Source organism: Formica exsecta, unplaced genomic scaffold (genome assembly GCF_003651465.1).
Source record: "Formica exsecta isolate Colony F162 unplaced genomic scaffold, ASM365146v1 scaffold138, whole genome shotgun sequence".
NCBI classification, from domain to species: Eukaryota; Metazoa; Arthropoda; class Insecta; order Hymenoptera; family Formicidae; genus Formica; species Formica exsecta.
Genome location: NW_021848711.1, coordinates 359,772 through 383,179, shown reverse-complemented (window position 1 = coordinate 383,179; position 23,408 = coordinate 359,772). Strand labels below are relative to the sequence as shown.

Here is a 23,408-nt window from a genome sequence, read left to right as displayed (position 1 = left end):
TAAAAATGTTTATGCGGATTTTTATTATAATAAACGTTGAAGGAGTTGTTCTCATCTTATTGATATGCCTTTATTATTAAATGTGTTTTATATTGTGCCATTTTATAACCTTATGCCATTACAACACCTTCTTTTACAGGTTCTTAAAGTTTTTGGTGCTAATGAAATTAATGCGCAGTGTGAAAATATTGATTGGACTCCGTCGTGTGCACAGCATAATTGAAATAGTAATAAATTTCATAATCGGCGATGAAATTATTAATAAGCATTTATGTTTTAGGATACTGTTGAGGAAGGCCTTGCTTCTCTGCAAATAAGACTTTCGACTTTCGAAGAAACAATGGGTCACTTGCCTGTAGACAGCATAGAATCTATGCTATCATCTCTTACGGTAAAAATGATTGATTTTGGATAAATTGAAAGAAGAGAAAAATATGAAAAAGATTTTTGTTAAATTTATATTGTTATTCGTGCAAATTATATTTATTGTACAAAAAAATACATAAGAAAACGAATATTCTGTTTGTAAAATCGAAAGAAATTCTTTCTGTCTACTTTAGACCATGTTGACGGAGCTTCACACCTACGACGAAGAGGTTGCACAACTTCAAAGGCGATTACGCGAGATTCCTGCCGATATTGAGTCTCAAAGACTTTTAGCAGCTTTGACGGAAATTCACACGCGTATTACCTCCCTTCTCGATCAAGCGGAGCAAGGACGGGCAGCTCTCGAACAGGCGCGAGAGGACCGAGAAAGACGCAGCCAAGAGATTCATACCTACAAATTATTCCTCGAAGAAACAGACACTTGGCTAAAAAACATCATATCGAAAATAGACGAACAACATTCATTTAATACTAACAAGGTCTGTTGGATCATGTTATTCATCGATATAATTAATTATAATAGTTTTAGTCAAACGTATATTTAACATTCTTACTTTTTACGTTAATGATTAGTAATTATATATTAGATCTAAAACATCTCAATTTTTAATATCAAGATTTAATTTCTTCAAATGATTATATGATACGTTATTTCATCGTACGCGAAATAATACCGATATCTCGTCTGTCACAATCGGCAGATTTTACAGGAAGAATTAAGGAGTCGCGCACATCGAGTCTCAGAACTCGAGTCATTACCAGAAGTGAGCGCGTTGGCGATAGAGCTGAAGAAAGCCCTCGTAAACACAATTAATCAGCTCTCACAAAAGCAGCAGGTATTCAACGTTTTCCAAAGTTTGGGGGCTTTCGCAAACATCACTCTTTTTGGTGCCTCGGTCGCTTAAAATAATATTACAAAGGATTCGGGAAAATAAATTCTGGCTTCGAAAATTGCGAAAGCTTCGCGACATATGGAACAAAATATAAAAGGCTTGCAAATTGCGGTTATTACAAAGTTGGTGGCTTCGTAATGGCAAATCAAAAACTGTAAATGTCAGAGAAAAAATTATAAGCCATTAATTAATAGCTGCACGTAAAATAAAAAGAATTTTTGGATGTGAACATCATAAATCTGCATTGAGAATATTCTGCCTCTTGAGTAAGAGTCTGAAATATTTGCTTTAAATTTGGATAGTTATAAGAAACATTGTGTAATGTTTAATCATTATAAACGATGCGCGCTAAATTCTTTGTAATAAGCGGTAATAAACAACGCATTGGTTCGACATATGGTACAGGCATTCTAGTCATCGAGCTTAATAAAACAATTAATTTTGCACGGCTTACGGACACATAAATAATTCATTTATATAGAAAGCATTATTCTGAGTATATATTTTCTTTTTTTTTTTTTCTTTATCATTGTCGCGCTGCAAACAGACACATGCGCTTCTCATCACGCACATTTCATTATAGATATCACGCATCGTACATTATTTCTTATTGTTAATTTATTGTAGATTATTTGTATCATGATTGTTATGTATTTTTCTGTTCATCTTAAGGTGATGGATGTAGTATAGGCATTGCATGTAATTAGTAAAAGGAATGTTAATATATTGCTGTAATATTTCATGTAAATTAAAGAATTCTTATTAATAACCCCCTTCCTCTTTACTTTCCATTGTCAATCATTATAGTTATGTATCATACTCAGCGATGTGAATAATTAACGATAATATTATCATAAATATAATAATCTCTATGTAAAATATATACAATGTTTTGACCGTTAAGATTCGACAAACGCGCGTGTGATTTATCTCGGAAATATACAATTATACAATTCCGTAAAAAATAATGCAACAAAATTGATTAATGCTATTCCAAGTCTTTGACTATTGTACATATATTTATTCATATACACTATATATTACTATTAAATATATATATGCACAAATTGGTTCTTTAAAAACGATTTATTAAATAAACATAAAAAAATTTATTGTATTACCAAAGAAAAACATGTTATATTGTTGTAAGAAGGATTATTTTGTTGAATCTAACCAATTAAATAAATAAAATTTATAGACTTTAAATAAATATGTGATATCAAGTTTGTGAGTTTCTATTCTGATTCGTTTAACAAAGGAAATTTTTCATTGCATATATATATACAAAACTAATATTCTGTTTATTTTTCATTAATAAAATAATCAGTGACAATAAAGTGAAGCATTTGTTAAACTCAAAATATAAAAGTACAAGTATGCACGCACACGCGCGCACACATACATGCAACAATTATTCAAGATATAATGCTGTAAATATAGCACCACATTTTTTCAAGGCAATTATTATCCTCGTAGGAAATCTGTGATGAGCAAGCTCAAGCTGATGATGAATCGACAGAGAGAGACAATGCTACTCTGGATGAAGCACCCTCAATTAATTCTTCCTTGGAAGGCGGTCCGCCCTCTTTGGCTGATGTTTCCTTACAAACTGGTCAAAGTTTATTAATCGACGACGTTGTGGAAAAAAAAGCCCAATTCACAAAACAAACATCTACAACGCAAATTCCATCGTCGCCTACATGTCATTCTCTCACGACGCAGACGACGCAAGTTTTACTACCGAACGAGGCTGCTCAAACGCAGGAGGCTATAAAAATCCTAAAAACCACGAAAGGCGATCATGACGTAATTGAGATAGCAACCAAATATTTGCCACCTAATTCTAGTCAAGAGCTAATACAGGAGCAATCTAGCGCTTTGTCTAGTGAAGACATCGTTGTCGACATGAAATATCAAGATGCGAAAAAAACCGACAGCGCGACAAGCGAACTAAACATTGTCCATGTTGCGCCACAATCTTTCGAGACGATTTTAGTCGAACCGGACGACGTTACTACCGAGGTAGTTGTCGATGCCGACGGCACCAAAAGAATCATAGTAAGAAAATTACGACGAAGTACTACAGTCAGTAAACAAACTACACAGCAGCATATGTCCACGCTGTCGACGACACTTGGAGACACGCCACTGATGATGCAAGCTTTCTCAGAGGCTGCGATGAGAGATCAGCAAATCACCGTGACTAAAACGAGACCAGATGGTACCATAGAGACTATAACGAGACAGATTTACGGCGGTAAAGTCACCACAGGCGCTGGCGAAGGTATCAATGTGGAGGAGTATGAAACTGAACCTCGGTACACGCACATGGTGACGCAGGGTCAGATAGGAGATATTAGTTGCCAACCAGTTGAAGAAGAAATACTGATGGAGGGTGGTGAATATCAAACAAGGACTTCGAGCGTTCATGCTGTGGTGCAGCAAGTCACTAAGCGAGTAATCAAAAAGACGCGCAAAATCATTCGGAAAGTTACTATTATAAATGGCAAGGAAACCACCACCGAAGAAGTGATCGAAGAGCCTGAAGAGATAGAAATAAACGAGCAAGATATACCGCACATCAGTATTAATGTGGTTAAAAATGAAGATCAAAAAATTATAGTTCCTGCGGAAAAAGCAATCGAAATACAACAGCAGGAAGCGATGAGATCAAAGATACCAATAGAGCATACTCCCGATAATTTGATGCAGGGGCCATTTTTTGGGCCATTTGCTAAGGATATAATGAGTGAGCGTCGAGATCAAATAAAAGAAAAAATTACAGAGAAACCGATGATGACCGCGGAAAAAAACGATGACGTCGTAGAAATTGACACATCGAATATTGTAGATGAAAGCATGTTGTCAAAAGAATTCTTGATGACAGATTCAAAGATAAAGTTAGCAGATTCCGAGCAAACTGCGATGCAAGAAACGCTCTCTTCTTTGGGAGAACATGTATCACAATTAGAACAATTAGAAAATTTAATTAATGTTCCAGATGATGAAAGCGTTTCTGTTTTACAACGTGATGAAAATATAGTGCCAAAAGAAATGGAAACACAAACGATGAAAGAACACGAATACGAACATTTCCCCACTGAGGTAAATGGCATAAATACACTTCCTGTTGATAATGAAGCATTCATCGATGCTGAACGATCTGCCGTTTTGCAGACTCCTGTCGAAGATGTCTATGTTACAGAGGCAGTACAACCGGAATCTTTAAAATCGCCATTAGAGCCGACAGTAACAGATGACGAATCGGTGGTCACCAAGACTATTTGTAAGTCTGACGATGCACCAATAAAAATCGAAACACTCAATATCGAGCTAGAAAACGGCACGGTAGAAGTAGAAATGCACCATGATGTTAGCAGCACTGTAGAAGCTGGTACAAATGTCGATATATCGAATGTCATTCTGTTAGAGGAAGAAGACGAAAAGGAAGGAATATCAAAGAAAGACGGATCGTTTGAACCATCCAAGAGTAAAGAAGAAGATGTAACCTTAACATCGCTTCAACAATCAGAGTCACAAAATGAATCGATCATTCTACCGTGTGAAATTATTAAATCTAACGAAGAAAGAACTGCTTCAAGATTAAAAGATATTGAAACATCACTTAAAGAACGAGAAATGTCAGAATTATTTATAGAAGAGGAAGAAGATAATTTAAGGGATGAAGCACTCAAGCCCGAGTACAAACCGGTGTTCCATAAGGTTGAGATAGCCTTGTCTGTGAGTAAAGAAGATGAGGAAATGGAACCATTGGTCTCTATCAAAACTCAGGCAGAACGATCCGAAATTGCCCCGTATAGCATCGTTAAGGAGGATGTAGACATTAGTCTTCCGACGGATAAAAAAACGACAGGAGTAATACACGATAAGATCGTACAAACCAGCGCTTTTCTTACAGCTGAAAAAGAAACAGAAACCTTACAAGAGACGGCAAACAAAGTAGTCAATGTTCACATCGAATCTTCGGAGCAAAGTAAATCAGATACGACAAGTCATAAAAGTAGAAAAAAGAAACGCCACAAGGATAAGACAGAGTCTTCAGAAAAACCTGTAGAAGCAGAATCTAGTACTTCCATTGCTACATCGATTGCTGAATCTATGGAGATTAATGTCCCATCATCTGATTCATCTAAACATGCTAGTGAACAGCCGCAACCGGATGTTACGGAGATCATCAAATCTAACATTGAATCGTCTTTAAGTTTAGATGACGGTATTGTGGCCGAAGAAAATGGATATCAACCGGATGATGTTGATGTATTGTCGATTACACCGGAAGATGAGATTGGCGCAAAAAGAAAGAGAAAAAAGAAGAAAAAGCAAAAGATTCGATTAATTCAAGATGAGGATCTAACTGAAGTGCCCAAAACTAGCAGCGATGATGCGATATTTACAGATGATAGCGTTTATTTAAAGATTTCTAAATCTGAAAAAGTAGAAGATGACATAAAAGAAAACGATGCAATAAAAGAAGATAATAAAGTAATGGGAAAAAATAGTTTAGAAGATATAATGCAGCAAGAGGGTCAGGCGAAAGAAACTAAAGCCGAAGTGACACTACAAAACGAGAATATTATTGAATGCAAAGCTGTATTAGATGACGCAAACACTCAAACAATTATAGAAACATGCGATATTTCAACTTCATTTACTCCAAAGATAGTCGAGGAGAGCTCGACATTTATGCAAACATCTCCTGAACCGTTACCTTTAACTTTAGAAGAAGAGAGTCAAACAGATAAAACTGAAGAGATTCATATTGAGACACAAACAATTTTAGAACCAGGACTTGATTTTATTACGGAAAATATCGTGGAAGAAATCCCGGAAGTGGAAGATCTAGGTATACAGACTATGACACCTGAAGCCACGCCAATGGAGGAGTTTGCTATTCAAACTAGTCCAATCGAGGATATTCCTTTCATTAAAACGGAAATGGAAGATTCTCAAGCCCAAACAACTGAAGTTGATGTTCTTTCCACGGAAATGCAGACTTCGCCTGTTGAAGTAGCTTTAATGATGACAAATGAAACTCAGACAATAATAAATACCGCGATGGAAGTTGAGCAACAAACTACTCCACCACCAATAGCAGAGAAAGTTATTCTGCAGGAAAGTGGTATTCAAACATTATCTCCAAAAGGACCAGAATGTTTGGAAAAAGATGTACAAACAAATGTCTTGCCTAGTCCGGAGCAACCAAATGTTTTGCATACAGATACTCAAACAATCGCAATACCTGAAACGCCTACTGAAACAATTGAGACACAAACAACGCCTGAAGAGAGCCCTCGAAAGACGGAGCTGCAAGAAACCGAAATGCAAATAAAATCAATTAAAGAGGCTACAATGCAAACCAGTCCAACTGTTATCAGTCCAGAACCTATACAAGTATACGAAGAATCTATCCAAACCAGCATCGAGGAAATGAAGGAGACTACCGAGGAAGAATCACAGACTAGTTCTCCAGAGAAAATTCAGACCTTTGATAGTTCGATGCAAATAGAAACAGAAGATCTGATACCACAAATCGAGAAAAGTATACAAAATATTCCTGATACGTGTGAAATTAGCGCACAAACATCATTAGAGAAAGAGAGCCAGCCGGCCGAGATGACGTCGATATCTCAACAAACAACATTAATTTCAACTCATACAGTTGAAACATGTACGGAAGATTCTAAAATAGAAGCAGCTGAAAAAGAAGATGCACAAAGAACGCCCGTTTTAGAAGCGGACGTCTTAAAAGAAACGACGAAGAAAGAGGAAATAATATTTACAGAAATAATAGAAACTCCAGCAGCACCTGATGTACAAGTACGAAAAATAGAAGAGGTAAGAGAAATGGAAGTTGCGAGTGACAAACCAATATCAGAGATTTTCACAACGATTCCAGAAAATATCGAGCAGAGAAAAGCATCTGTCGAGAAAGAAATAAACCGTCAATTTTCTGAAATACCTACGGTAAAAGATAATTTAAAATCATCAGATAGCGTAAAAACAGAAGAATCTACGGTATCATCTTCGATATCGGAAAGAAACACTACTCCGGATACATCATTTGAAATTCATGTTCATGCGAGCATAGACTTGTCTGCCAGTGACACGCTCGATACTGCTACATCTGATAGCAAAGAAACACCTGATAATTCGCAAGATACAACAACTACTGAGGATCTTAATAATGACGCGGATGTTGCAGAACACAATAGCAAGGCGATTAAACGGCAAAGAAGGAAGAGGAAGCACAACAAAACCATGGAAATCAATCTATCTAACAAGGATAAGTCAGAATTCGAATCTATATTTGGACAGCCAACAAAGTCCCAAGATACTACCTTGAAATTGTCTTACTGCGATGTAGCCAAGAAAAATGTCAGCAGGCGAACATCTTTAGTGGAAAATAATGACGTTGTGAATGACGCAGTATATGAATATTCTTCTCAAATGATACCTCAGATTGAATTAGATCAGATTAAATCGGAGGATATTGCATCGGGAAGTATAACAGAAAGCACGAATCGACATGAAGAAGACATTCAAGGCATACCAGATATCTCAACTACCTTGAAAACATCGGATCAATTTATGATTGATTCAGATCGCCACATTTCAGAAACAACAGCTATATCTGAAATAGTAGCAGTACAAATGCCATTTTTACCTGACAGACCGATGATAGAACCATTACTGATGTCATCGGACCAAGAAAAATCGTCCGCAATTATATCTATGCAGTCGTCTCCTGAACCGATGGATACCACTGAAGAGCCACTGTCACCTATAGAAATCGAGCAATCTATTCTCAGTAAAGAAATCACTGAATCGTTCCAAGCAGAGACTCCGACATATGCCGAAGTGACATCCGAATCGCATAAAAAACTTGCACCAGCCTTGCCTAGCTCCGAACTATACGAAAGAAAAGAGATGAATTTGTGGCAAGAATCCGTTACCAAAGTACCATCTCTTAACACTTTGTCTACAGCTTCTCTTCTAGAAAGATCTTTGGAATATGACATCAAACCGCAATATCAGAGAACGCCACAAGCGATGCAAGCTGCGAAAATAATAACTGATCGAGTGAAAAATCTACAGAATACCAACGAGTCGAGTTACTTAGGTAACATTTTGCACATAGCACATCTCGAAGAAGTCACCACGGAGAAACTCGTGGAAGAACGTTCGTCAGATATTCGCAAAGAATTGGCACAACTAAAAAATGCTATTCAAGAGGACGATGTGGAAATGGTTGAAGAAACTTTTATTACTATCGTCGAAACAATCTCAACTTGGCTGGAGACTATCGAGTATCGAGTTTTTCTAACCAGAGAATGTCCGACTGGGCCTTCTCACGAGGATGCTAAAACGTTTATCGAATTGAAAGACGAGATGGATTATGTCAAGGAAAATATTTGCGAGTTTGATAACATTTGGAAGCAATTAGAGCCAAACTATCCGGAACAAGAACGGGAAAGATTACGAAAATGTATAGACGCTGTTGAGCATCAGATGAAAATCATCGAGCATATTACAACTGATGAAGAAAAACATGCTAGCAGACAACTTGCAAAATGGGACGAATTTTTAAATGGCGTGAACAATATATATAGGTAAGACATCACGCAAAAATATTAATAAATAGCACTATAAAATTTTATTAAATGTAACATTTTTGTTGCATATTTCTTTAAGCTAAAAGAAATAAAATCCGAAATAGTAAAAAAGAGAAAAAGAGAGAAAATTCAAATAATTTTAATAATTTTAATATTGTTTAACAATTTCTTGTCTTTTCTATATTAACATATTTCAATTTTGTTACAGGCTAGTCGACGAACAACGTAAACAGCTTGATGATATAATCGAAAGTGAAAATTCCACACGTTGGAAATTACAGGAACTCGATAAATTGGAGAACACAAATCGCTGTCATATGTGGAAGACGAGTAAGCTTATCAATATTACTTGCGGATTATTGCGCGATTACCCAGGCAAGATTATACCCGACGAAACATACGCCGCACATGAAATGACGAAGATCATTGGTCATAATGTAGACGTCGAACGAGAGCGTCTTCTCCAATTGCTCGTCTTAGCTGAGGAATACGAGCAAACGCTCCAGGAATTTGAGCAAATTACCGACATCGCTGAAAATCTATTAGACAGTCCGATATCTGTGATGAGCCTGGAATATCTTCAAGAGGAGATGCAGAAACACAGAAAGTTCTTTGTCAATTTAAATCACTGTCGCGCGATTCTCGAATCGTTGGAAGGCAATCTAGACCCTGAAACCAGAGCCAAACATTCAGATCTGCATAAAAAACTTCATGATAAAGCGACAGCGTTGCTCGATCAAGCGGCTTCAAGAGCGCAACAAATGGCGTTGGCCGCGTCACGATGGATGCTACTGGAGCAAAGTGCGAAAGAAGAGAGAGGATGGCTCCAAGTTGCACATCAACGTGTTCCTGATCTTCAAACAGTGACCTCGACCGATTACGATCAATACATCTCTTTATATCAGGTTAGTAATTTTATACTAATTCCATTATATTTATAATGTCTACACATGATACAATTATCTCCGCACAAGCACACACATATATATTTTTTAACTATTCTTAAAATAAGTATAATTATAAATAGAGATATATCCCTTTATTCTGCATTTTATAATAACTTGATATTATTTAATTTATTGTTAAAAAATTAAAATATATGCTGACAAATCTATTAATATGTGGAGACATCTCTTAAATTTAGTTTTATTTTATAACATATAATTTTATTATAAAATACACACATAATAAAATATTTTTTAAATTAACTTAATTTAAATAATTTATATTTTTCCCTATTATTTCTTTATTTAAACCTGCGAGATGTGGATAAAAAATATATGTTTAGGGCTACTTTCTATGTCATTCAAAATAGATATTATTCTTCTCTTACCACGGCGCTTAGCCAGCCATATTCTAATTACAGAAGGCATTATTCTCTCGCGATACTGACAAAATCTATACAGTCTAATTATCACATAAACTATCACATTTAACTTTAACGATTTGTTAATTTGTTACGTTTCAGTCTCTATCATCAGACGTAGCAACCCATCGTGCACGTTTAATTCAATTATTCGACGTGGCATGTAGTCTCCGTGATCTCATCAATATCGAGGATCCCGAAGATCATTACGGTGAAATTTTAGACGTGATCGTAAAACTGCAAGACAACATTGAGTCCTCCTTGAGAAGGCTACTGGCCTTCAGAGAGATTTGGAACAATCAAGAAACATTGATGAGCCGTGTGGAACAATGGATGACAATGGCTGAGAAGGAGCTTGCCATGTTACGCGATCCCTCAGGAAGTTCCATGCGTCAGTTCTGGGTAAGCACTTTCGATCTTTTTCTGGAATCTTGTAAAATGTATTTATAATACGATAATCCAGCAAAAATATCTATTGGTGGGCTGTATCCGCACGTGCATTTGGGTCACGTTTTTCCAACGCATTTGGCCTCATGCCATCGGAGGCACATGTTCGAGAGGCGTATTTTTAGCACGATTAAAATGGGAAAACGAAAATCTTACGTAATCGTTATTATCATTTTTATCAAGCATTTTTATCTGAGAATTTTAATACAAAACAATCTCTATATTTATACATATAATATACATACAAATATATACGTAGGATATCTCTTTTTAAATAATGCACGCGTGAATATCTTTAAATCGGTGACATCAAAAAAATGCTTTAGACAAAATTGAATTTTAAAAAAGAGATAATCTGATATTAATAATTTTTTCTATAAATTTAAATGTAGAGAAGATATAAAGATCAACCTCGTTTTTTAAAGAAAACTTTATACTTTCGTGCTAGAAATCAAATTCGGTCTCCAAATTAAAATTATATTTGAAAAATGTTGTGTCAACGTTATTACGCTTGCAGGAATTGAAGGCACAATATGAAGTTCACAACAACATGCGTAATGAAGCAGACAATTGCTTTGAGCAAGCTTTGGGAATTATACCTTTATCAGACGAAATATTACAGCGACAATTTCATTACGAATTGCAAGATCGTTGGAACGAGATCAGCAATAAAATCAACAAAATCCAGATGGACGTCACCCGCAGCATTTTCTCGGAGGAGATCTCATCGAACGAGAAACTGAAGCTATTCGAAAAGGAACTGAACGAATTACGAACGACTATCAATAGTTTTTATGGAGTATTAAAGACGAAAGAAGAACTCGACTTGTATATCGAGAGACTCACTGTTCTATTCGACAGAATCTCTTTAATTCAAGATGAAATAGGTCGCTTGGGTCTTTTACCAGCAGCAGAAAGCGAAAGAATCGGATTCTTGTTATCATCGGCTTGTTGTATAGAGGGACAGATAAACGAAGAGCTAGATTCGGCGCAACTACTCAGAGAAAAAATTCAACTTCTTCAACGTGGATTAAGTCGCTTTAGGAAGGCCTACAAAAGATTGTCGACAATACTGGATCAATGCGAGAGCAGCGAAAAACAAGAAAGTGACTTGGTGGCCGCGGCTGTGAATCAATGTCAATCAGTCGCAGATGAGTTGGTAATTCTCTGGCAAGATCTAATGGCGTTAAGACAAATGCTGCATCATTTGCCGACTTCGATGAGAGTAACAGTATCGCCGGTAGGCATAGAAAGAGACTTGTCCAACATACAGGATGTACACACCGAACTCGAATCGAGATGCACGCGTCTGCTTTCATTACTGACGAACAGATTGGAGTTGTGGCGACGATTCGAAAAGCAGTTGGAAATAGTGCAACAATCTGTTCAGGAAGCGGATTATATGATGGAGCTATTAACCGTCCAAGGCTCTGTCGATTACGAGAGATTACTAAAGGCTACCGAGCGACTCGAGGTAAGTCATACATTTTTCTACATTCTATAATGTAACAGTAAAGCGATGTGATTTGCTTACCACATTGAGAAATCGATCAATAAAATCATTAGCATCTTATAATTTTTTTATAAAATATCAATGTAATATATTTTTCATTTGCTGCAAACGAATGAACGCTATTTAATCAAAAGCATCAAATTAAACAACACGAATTAGGACCAATTTCTAAATTTTCGAATAATTTTTCTTGAGGCTTATAGATAGTCAATTAAATTCTTCTCGTTATAATTTCATGATTTATCAAACGTTAATTAACAAATCTACAAATACAAGAGTATACGCGTTACGCGCAGGCGTCGCCTTCTCGCTCTCACTCGTTCAAGCTTGAGAGCCGCGTTATCGCCGCGGCGGCTATCAGTACCGCTAGATCCATGGTCACGTTTACGTCGCAGCCGAGAATATCTCTGCGGACCCGTATAAATATATTTCAAAGCGTGTTGTTGGGTATTTTGACCTGTATTATCGCTCGGTCGTAGCGGCAGATAAACGCGTATCATTTGCAAGTCGCTCGAATGAGACCTCGCAGTTCTTCACAAACTCGCGAAATTTTCCATCTAAGTTAAAACTTTATGACGAAGAAGAAGTACAATAAATAGCTTCAAGGTAATGTCGTAGATAGCGAGTGTTTTCCTGAATGACACAGAACGTTTCCGTTCCGCGTTACGTGCTAGAACGGTCAGACTGCACGAAGAATAGTCGGAACAGGATTTCCGGAGTTGCATTTCTGCAGAAAATTGATATGATGCCAGAATTGTTGGAGTTAAAAAAACGCGCCGTTTTATAGTGACGATTCAATGTAACGTTTTTGATGACTCAAGGTGTTTTCAACAATATCAACAACAGATATAATGTGAAAATGTAATGTGATAATTGAAACTGACTGCATTTTTATATAATCAAAGATACCGTAGCGTATATCAATTTCCTTCCCGTGCTTGATAGACCAAATGGTGATTTTTATTTAAACGCTTCATCGCCGCAAAATAAACGCATTTATGCACTATCTGCAAAAGCAAAGACCGGATGTATGTACATATATACATTTGTGCGAGACTGATATAAATGCTGCTGTTTTTTAAAATGTGCGTGGCTAATAATCTCTATAAAAATTTGCATAAGAGAAGAATTATTTATTACACATGTGTGTTTTTCTTCTTCATAAATTATCATTGTATATATCATTCTTACGATATATATGCTTATTTCGAGGTTTGCATGAATGGGCCCAGTTGTTTGCAAGACAATCTTATCGTTCTTATCATTGAAAAAACTCGGTAAAATCCTTGTCGACTACTTTTATTGATTTTTTGGCAAATCACGTTCATGATTTTTGTTAATATTTCGTTCCGAGAATAGTCGATTATTCTCCACATATGAATGCATGCGAGAAAATAATTTCGTAAGAATCTATTTTCATTCGATCATCGCATCCGTTCTTTTTTTGTACGCAATATCGTTGCGTTATTCATGCATCGCGGCATGAAACATATAAAGCAAACCTATACACCTTTATCCACATCAATGTATAATAAGTATTAAATCAGCATACATTATAGACGTGCAGTCGTTACAAACAACAGGTTGCCTGTAACAAAATAATGTACATAAAACAAAGAATATGTATGTGCATGCATAACTTGTGAATCTCTATTTCGTCGACCTGAAAAAAAGACAATTGCATTAAATATATAATTATTATCATGATTTCTCGTGATCACGTAAAATTACATGTTTATCACAATATGTCTATCGAGGGGAGGACCAGGTAGTGTACACACGGATTTTGCTCAACTTTAAATATGTTTCAGGACTAACCCCCCACTAATTAAAAACTCCAGAGTTATTTTTAAATTTAAAAATTCTGTAAAGGAAATTTTATTTTTACATTATATTATATGACCAGTCAATGTTTTCTTACATGACAGATTTTCTGTTGCCGGGGACTCGATTATAATGCAGTTGTACCCGTTACCTGCAAAAACCGTTATTTTCTATCTAGGAGATTTAGGGTAGGAACTGGTAGCCCTTGCTTTAAATTTGATCATTTGATTCATTTCATTGTCAGTTGAACAGCCGAGTCAGTTTATAACGTGTCGTATAGTAACTAGTGCAGAAATTATTCTGGAAAAATTGTTAAGGAAATTGTGTGTATTTTAGAGTTTTTAATTGAATTGCGAATCGATATTATTTGTATGGTTGCAGGCGTTAAAGTATGTGAGTGTAAAATATTAAATTTAAATTATTAGCATTAAATTTAATAACCATAAGATAATAATTTTTTTGCTCCACATGCGTGCACCTAAATGAACATTTTGTAAAAATTTACGTGAAAAAAAAATTGGAAAAAGCAGGACTCAAACGTACAGTATTCTAATCCATCGCCTTATCCGCTGCGCTACTCTCGCTATCTGCCAACCTCATTCGCGAATTTGGTACAGAAGACGCACGAGAAACTTTCGATGCAAATTTTTCGCGAATGCTTGAATATTGAGTCGTGCCACTTGTCCATGAATTAATGGCGGGTTAATTAATAAAACTAAAACATATTTAAAGTTGAGCGAAATCTGTGTACATTACCTATTTCTCCCCTTATATGATCAATTAACATTATAAACGATCAACACAGATAGATATAATCAACACGATAAAGAAGACATCATATTAAACGGAATTAATTATATGCTAATTCTATATAAAAGCTTCATTCAATTTTTTTCTTTCTTCGGAAAATAAATTAATATTAAAACAATATGTATATATGATGCAAAGATTGTGTTGCAATGATGCATTATAATTGTATATAATTAACTGTAACGTCATTTAATTGCAATGTGAAACATAAAGTAAAGTTTCTTGACTTTTTGAGATAGAATCACTTTAATTGATTAATGATGTAAATGCATAAGATGTAATTTTTTTGTAATATCCTCCAGTAATAAAATGATCTTCGTGACTGTTGTAATATACGCACAATTGACAGTAATGTACGCATCTTCATAGATAAATACATTTGAAAATTTTATTTTGTTTAATCCAATAGATATGACGCGTGTATCAGTTCTAGCGCTTTCTCTAATCTATTTTTAAAATAATTACAAAAAAGATAAACGACTAAAATCATGAATGGTATAACGATGATACGGTGGGTATGCAAACTATAGCACATGGAAAAGCCCACGTTTCGTGTTATCGCTACCCGAACATATGATTTTCTTTTCTAATATTGGCTACCGGTTTATCTCCGTGTCTTGCCAGAATTGCAGAAAGTCAGAAAAGTAACATAAATTATCAATTAATATTAGTTGTAAAAATTTAGTTTTACATATAATGTACAGGAGCAAACAAGGCGCAATAAAATATGAATCATAAATGGCTAGCATAATTTATTTATTTACGAATGAATTATTTTAAAAAATTTACGAAAAATATTTTTTGGCGTCATAGATTTGTTATATTTGATAAAAATTTCTATTTGACGCAAGACACAGTTTCCACGTATGATCTGTTTTGGAAAATTCGTGGAGAGGTGAACGAACTCAAATATACGCGACATAGAATTATTTCGACCACGTTCTGACCGAATTCATGTAAGCGTCGAGACATCCCGTGCGCATATATGGTTTGAGGTGTTGCGGTATGTCGCCAATTTATTTATAGCGAGTTTTAAAGCAGAACCCACATGCCTATATTTTCTTTGAATTGTCTGCCACGCAAAGCTTTTAGTAGACAAAATATAATTTTTACTTTTCTTCTCGAAATATACGAATAGTGTGAAAAAAATGGATTATATAAATAAGTTCTATTTCTATCAATCTTATACGTAACGTCCTATAAGATTTGAAAATTAATAGCAAAATATTTTTGACAAATTTATTATTAATCTGTCATATGGGGTCTATTACGAAAAAATTATGATTTAGATCTCATTGAAAATTTTACTAAATAGTTATTAATTATATTTATTCAAACTGAAGGATTTCTCATTGGATACGAATCTATAATCAAGAATGAAAAATTCAAAATATATACAAAAATTGTTTAGATATCAAAACATTTTTTAATTTTGACATTTATATTAATTCTACCATTTTGTTCTTATGTTTTTTTTTTGTTTAATCTCATTAAAATTAGAGCATCAATTTAATTTCTAATACTTGTGTCAATATTTGCAAATATTAAACATACTCTTTCCTGTTTTTTTTTTCTAAATGACAGGGTTTATACAGAAGACGCACGAGAAACTTTCGATGCAAATTTTTCGCGAATGCTTGAATATTGAGTCGTGCCACTTGTCCATGAATTAATGGCGGGTTAATACTAAAACATATTTAAAGTTGAGCGAAATCTGTGTACATTACCTATTTCTCCCCTTATATGATCAATTAACATTATAAACGATCAACACAGATAGATATAATCAACACGATAAAGAAGACATCATATTAAACGGAATTAATTATATGCTAATTCTATATAAAAGCTTCATTCAATTTTTTTCTTTCTTCGGAAAATAAATTAATATTAAAACAATATGTATATATGATGCAAAGATTGTGTTGCAATGATGCATTATAATTGTATATAATTAACTGTAACGTCATTTAATTGCAATGTGAAACATAAAGTAAAGTTTCTTGACTTTTTGAGATAGAATCACTTTAATTGATTAATGATGTAAATGCATAAGATGTAATTTTTTTGTAATATCCTCCAGTAATAAAATGATCTTCGTGACTGTTGTAATATACGCACAATTGACAGTAATGTACGCATCTTCATAGATAAATACATTTGAAAATTTTATTTTGTTTAATCCAATAGATATGACGCGTGTATCAGTTCTAGCGCTTTCTCTAATCTATTTTAAAAATAATTACAAAAAAGATAAACGACTAAAATCATGAATGGTATAACGATGATACGGTGGGTATGCAAACTATAGCACATGGAAAAGCCCACGTTTCGTGTTATCGCTACCCGAACATATGATTTTCTTTTCTAATATTGGCTACCGGTTTATCTCCGTGTCTTGCCAGAATTGCAGAAAGTCAGAAAAGTAACATAAATTATCAATTAATATTAGTTGTAAAAATTTAGTTTTACATATAATGTACAGGAGCAAACAAGGCGCAATAAAATATGAATCATAAATGGCTAGCATAATTTATTTATTTACGAATGAATTATTTTAAAAAATTTACGAAAAATATTTTTTGGCGTCATAGATTTGTTATATTTGATAAAAATTTCTATTTGACGCAAGACACAGTTTCCACGTATGATCTGTTTTGGAAAATTCGTGGAGAGGTGAACGAACTCAAATATACGCGACATAGAATTATTTCGACCACGTTCTGACCGAATTCATGTAAGCGTCGAGACATCCCGTGCGCATATATGGTTTGAGGTGTTGCGGTATGTCGCCAATTTATTTATAGCGAGTTTTAAAGCAGAACCCACATGCCTATATTTTCTTTGAATTGTCTGCCACGCAAAGCTTTTAGTAGACAAAATATAATTTTTACTTTTCTTCTCGAAATATACGAATAGTGTGAAAAAAATGGATTATATAAATAAGTTCTATTTCTATCAATCTTATACGTAACGTCCTATAAGATTTGAAAATTAATAGCAAAATATTTTTGACAAATTTATTATTAATCTGTCATATGGGGTCTATTACGAAAAAAATTATGATTTAGATCTCATTGAAAATTTTACTAAATAGTTATTAATTATATTTATTCAAACTGAAGGATTTCTCATTGGATACGAATCTATAATCAAGAATGAAAAATTCAAAATATATACAAAAATTGTTTAGATATCAAAACATTTTTTAATTTTGACATTTATATTAATTCTACCATTTTGTTCTTATGTTTTTTTTTTTGTTTAATCTCATTAAAATTAGAGCATCAATTTAATTTCTAATACTTGTGTCAATATTTGCAAATATTAAACATACTCTTTCCTGTTTTTTTTTCTAAATGACAGGGTTTAAACGGTGATTTGGGCGCCCGAGAAGTTCTCATTGACGAATTACGTACTGTTGCCGAGCCTCTGCGGGAGAGCTGCGCCGTTGAAGTCCGCGACAGAGTCGATGCCATAGTAAATGAAGCCGTACAGGCTTGGGAAGATACAAGAACCGAATTAAGCGCCCTTTGCACCCGATATCAACACGCGTGCAGGCTCTGGCAACAATACAGGGACTCTAGTGCCGCGGTGAAGGCCTGGGTAGACACTCAAATGAACAGTGTGGTAAACTTGCCACCGGAGGAAGCAGTCAAGCAGGTCAAGGTAAGTGATGCTGACCTAGACTTTTTGCCACTGTCATAAATTAAACATGAGGAGCACTTATTTTGAGATTAGCTTATCTTCAAAAGTCTTCCGGAAACGAAAGATACATAAGAAAATTTGCTAATGCTAATAAACAGTTTAAGTAAATTCCATTTAGATTAATTGAAAAACGTAGTTTCGTTAATCACTTTCGAAAACCCTTCTTTTTCAAATACTTATATCGAAAATTATTGATGCTTATATATATATATGTAGGATGTTTTGACAAATGATAAGTGCAATTATACACGCATTTTTATATTTTATATTTAATGAATAATTATGAAAGAAATGAATGCTGACTTAGGACATATCTGCGAGAGCAGTTAAGCAATAGCTGTTAATCAAGTGTACCCGATAACTAAGATACTTGACAAATAATTTCGCAGCTGAGACAATAACAACTTTCTGCGTTTATACTTAAATGCTGATTCATTTTAATATTACGTACATTTTAAATAGTACGAGCCGCATATAGTATATAGTAATGATAAAACCGATTCTTATATAAATATTTTTTGTTTATCTTGTTGATCTTTGAGCCAATGCAATTTATTTTCTCGTCAACAAGATATTATATATATTTAAATGTTATATATATTAAAAAATATTTAACGTTTTTACAATTCGTATCTTATGCGCATCTCAATATATCTGAAAAAAACTATTTTTTTTCACGATAAACAGATTATCATCCCTCGAATGAAGAAACGCGTAATGTCATTCTTTATTACGCGCGCGCACATAGTATTATATCGCTACTGTATGCTATATAACGCCACCGTGGTACATAAAAAAGGGACGAACAAGAGTAGAGGTTGACTCATCATCATCATCATTCCTCGCTCACGTTCACTCATATACACAGACATATTGGCTAGCCAAGGGTAGGTCGTTGAGAGAATAGGGGGCAAGAGGGTGAGCCATACGGACGTGCGCATCGATCCCTCGGAGACTACGCCAGTCTGATTCAGGGCGTTGCAGCGTTTACAGCATCCAGCTACACTCTCGATACGCTTCTTCAAAATATTCATTTATCTCGTCGCGAACGCACGCTTCTGTTATCGTACCGCCTTATCGTGACGATTTTTAAATACTCCCGCCGTATTTGTTAAGCATGCCAGAGAACGTGAGAGCAGATGCGCGTCCATGATGTGTCAATGTGTGTATATGTGCATGTGGGTATGACAGTGTATGCGTGTTTACGAATACGCATCGACAATTTGGACCATGTGTTCAGAAGACGGGAAACTGTATAGCGGCGCACGTGTACATCTGGTTTTGGAGCATTATTTTATAAGATCGCGCATCAAAAAGCAGAAAGCATGAGTGACAACCTGGATTAAAGACATGTGCACGCCGGAAGAAATAAAGGTAAGGCAATGACAGGCTGATAGGGAAATAATGAAAGCTATGAAAAGTCATGATTGTCCGCGACAGACCGGAGATTCCTGCCGAATATAACAATGTGACAGAAATAACTTTAGTGCTGCGAAAATCGCGCGCGTATTGCCATCGAGTCCATATTTCCATTGTCGCTCCTATCGCAATGACATAAGAACAATTGTATAAAAGGGAAAAACAAACTGGATCAGATTAAATTTTAATTAAAAATTTCTTAAAAGTATGCGTAGACTTTTCATATTTTAATATTAATATTACACGAAAATTTCGAATAATTCAAAGATTGTGTGATACGAATGATTGTATAATAAGAACATAAAAATTGTAAATTTATTATTCATTTAATAATCAAAAAATTAAATTTAAAAATATTTGCTTTACAGATTTCATAAATAATAATTTTTGATAAAAAAAATTATATGTCATCAAAATTTATCAGAATCTTTCATAAAAGATTAATTGCAAAAATATTATTTTATTTTCAACATTAGCTTTTGACAAATCTGTTAGAAAAGCTGTTATTCAAATTTGATATGTTGAGAATGAAATACTACAAAATATCCATGATTATGAATGGAATTAAAAAAATCTATCCTTTGCATATTGCGGAATAAATTAACGTATGTCACATCTGTCGAAATAAATGCATTTCATAAAGGCGCTTATGCGAATATGAAAATCTTGTCTCATTGCTGATAATATTAGACGTATCTTGCGACCATTAATTCATTTAATCACTGAGATAAAAAGAAAGAATTTTTTTTAGTCATTTGAGTATATCTTAACGTTGACTAAGTGATGTTTTTGCATGAATCATGAAAAATGCATTAAAGAAGGTATTTTTTGTTTTAATAATTATTTCTGAAATAATCATTTCTCAATAAAGATAAAATACATATATAGTGATAGATTTCAGGAAAATGCAGAATAGCGTCTTTATAGTAAACTTTATTCCCATATGGAAGAGAAATAATGAATACACACTACATGTGTCTATAAATACCGATAAAAAAAATAAACACATGTTTTCTGTAGAATAACTCTACATTCATTCTCAATCTATCTCGCTTGATTACATCTTGAGCCGGCCGGAGAAATTTCTACACGATTAAGTTTATAATAATTAATATATTAATATACAAAAATTGATAATAATTATATTTTAAATTCCCCGGTCAGAAAGTAAGAATCACAGAGAGAAAGAGACGCGGATGGCAGTAAATGTCAATTAAAAATTAATTTTTTTAAAACTGAATAGTTGTGCAATGGGGCACAAATTTTTCTCACTGCAATACGAAGTAATTAAATAGGGAACCTAAAGAATTTAGGTTAAAAAAATATCGGAACGAAAACGCTAACTCGGGAATCAAACCCGAGTCTTTCGCTCACCGAGCGACTGTTGTTACAACTGAATTAGTCAGACCCCACATCTCGATATTTCTCATTTTGCTTTCATATATATTTAATAATAACTGTATCTCCTCAACCGGCATAAATTCCTTAAAACTTACGTTCCTAAAAAACTATTCGCGTCTGGCCAAAGAATTTAAATTATGTTTCACATGAGAACCGTATTAATTTCTTTACTTAATGTTATTAATTATATGTCATATATAACTATATATATAAATTAATACGCAGGCGTGTTAAACCTTGAGTTGAATTTTAAATTTATTTCAGATTTGCGAGGAGACACTGGCGGAACACAAGGAGAGACTGGCGGAATTGCGCGGTCTAGTAGCACAGATTGCTTCAGACGTAGGTCTGAACGCTGATGGACCGCTTCACTGCGAAGTCGAAGCGCTCGGTCAACGACTCGAGGATGTTCGGGAAACCTTGTCGACTCTCGCGGATACGGTAGATGCTCATGTTCTCAATCAGGAACTTGCCCGTGGTGATCTATGTCAGACGAAAAATTTTCTAGACTCGGTCCAACAGGTATGTGCCTCCTTCGATCATGCTGCTCTTGCTTCTGTCTAATCATATGTCAATCAAATCTCTTCCATTCGTTATAACATGAGACATTTAATAATTATAAGTGTTATAATGATATATGTGTATAAAAATTCAAGAAAATTATAATTTTTCTGCTTTTAATGTAAGAAGAGAAAAATTAGAATAGAAAAATTATATAGAATTATATAGAATTATAAAGAAAAAGAGAATAGCGAATTTGCTAAATTATAAGGAACGAAAGAGATCTTAATTTTTGATTCCATACGTATATAATAATATAATTTTACAAAATTTTTACGAGGGGGTGTATCCAGGGCGTTAGTTAATTATCCCAGTATATTCTATTATACATGTACGAGTAAACGAATTCAAAACCTTGGAGAACAAGACCTTCCTCAAATATCTCACAATTAAAATATTTTTCAAGGATCGATGTACACATTTCCCGGTACTTAGAAAGTGATAGTTAGACCCGCGGCGTTAGGCCGCTTTAGTCTGATGTATTAACGCGTCCGTCAGTTCTTGGTGCTTGGCACAACCTCGATCATCGCTTCGCACGCGCGTTTATATTTTAATCGCAGTAGTTCCGAAACAATTTGTTATGTCAAGGCCGAAGGGCTTAACCCGTGGTGGCAATTACATCAGTCACGAAATCTGCAACAGCTGAATGGCTGCAACGCCCGTGTACATAGCGTTGGCCGAAACTTTCGAACTTGAGAACTGATGTCGCGTCGAGTTACATTTTTCAATGCGAACTCATAGCGTTCATTGTCAACGTTGATCGGTATATAAAAGCGATTATATACTTGCAAAGAGAATGTGTCGCATTATTAAATCATAATTCCTTTGAAATTGTTAAAACTATGCTTAACGAGTAGCATAAATCGCGTTATGTTACCAAAATTTATTGCCGAAAATTCGCAGATTCAATGCGTACATCATATTTATTCACATCTTTTTTTCTTTTACTTTTTTATCTATTTTTTAAGAACCCGTCTCCAGTCAACAATCGTAAACAGAAGAGTTTATCCGTCAATTTTCAGAATCTAATGACGGTGGGTCAAGGCGAATCTAACGAGCAGCTGACAGTGCTGCGGAACCATCTTCTCGCTTTAACTCGAACTGAACCGCAGCTTCAATTCATCAAGGATCGCGCGTTAGATATGTCTGTACAAGAACCGTCAGTGGTCGAAGTGATCCAATTATGGCAGCGTGTGTTTCAAGAAACCTTCCAACAGTATCATCGTTTGTCGACGCGATTGATTCGCTCGCAAGACGTAATCGCCGCGCTGAAACTCTGGGAGGAATATCTGACACATGTGCAGGACTTCCTGTCGACCGGCGTGCCAAGTGACTACAACGGTCTGTCGGAACATCGGAATCTCTGCGAGATTCATCGGAAACTTCTACCTGAGCAGCAGAATGTCATTTTAACGGTACGGCAAGAGAAAGAGCGTGACAGATCA

General features: G+C 34.8%; 1 protein-coding gene across 1 annotated transcript in view; it reads left to right on the top strand.

The window, feature by feature from the left end:
- LOC115246052 (nesprin-1) overlaps positions 1-23,408 on the top strand; it is a 100,748-nt gene that overhangs the window by 70,036 nt on the left and 7,304 nt on the right. Inside the window, exons 43-52 of the mRNA XM_029824638.1 lie at positions 281-391; positions 561-866; positions 1,089-1,223; positions 2,757-8,911; positions 9,123-9,819; positions 10,383-10,682; positions 11,245-12,201; positions 18,241-18,543; positions 21,667-21,924; positions 22,986-23,408. Of these exons, the coding sequence (XP_029680498.1) occupies positions 281-391; positions 561-866; positions 1,089-1,223; positions 2,757-8,911; positions 9,123-9,819; positions 10,383-10,682; positions 11,245-12,201; positions 18,241-18,543; positions 21,667-21,924; positions 22,986-23,408 (9,645 nt within the window). The remainder of the gene's footprint in view (positions 1-280; positions 392-560; positions 867-1,088; positions 1,224-2,756; positions 8,912-9,122; positions 9,820-10,382; positions 10,683-11,244; positions 12,202-18,240; positions 18,544-21,666; positions 21,925-22,985) is intronic.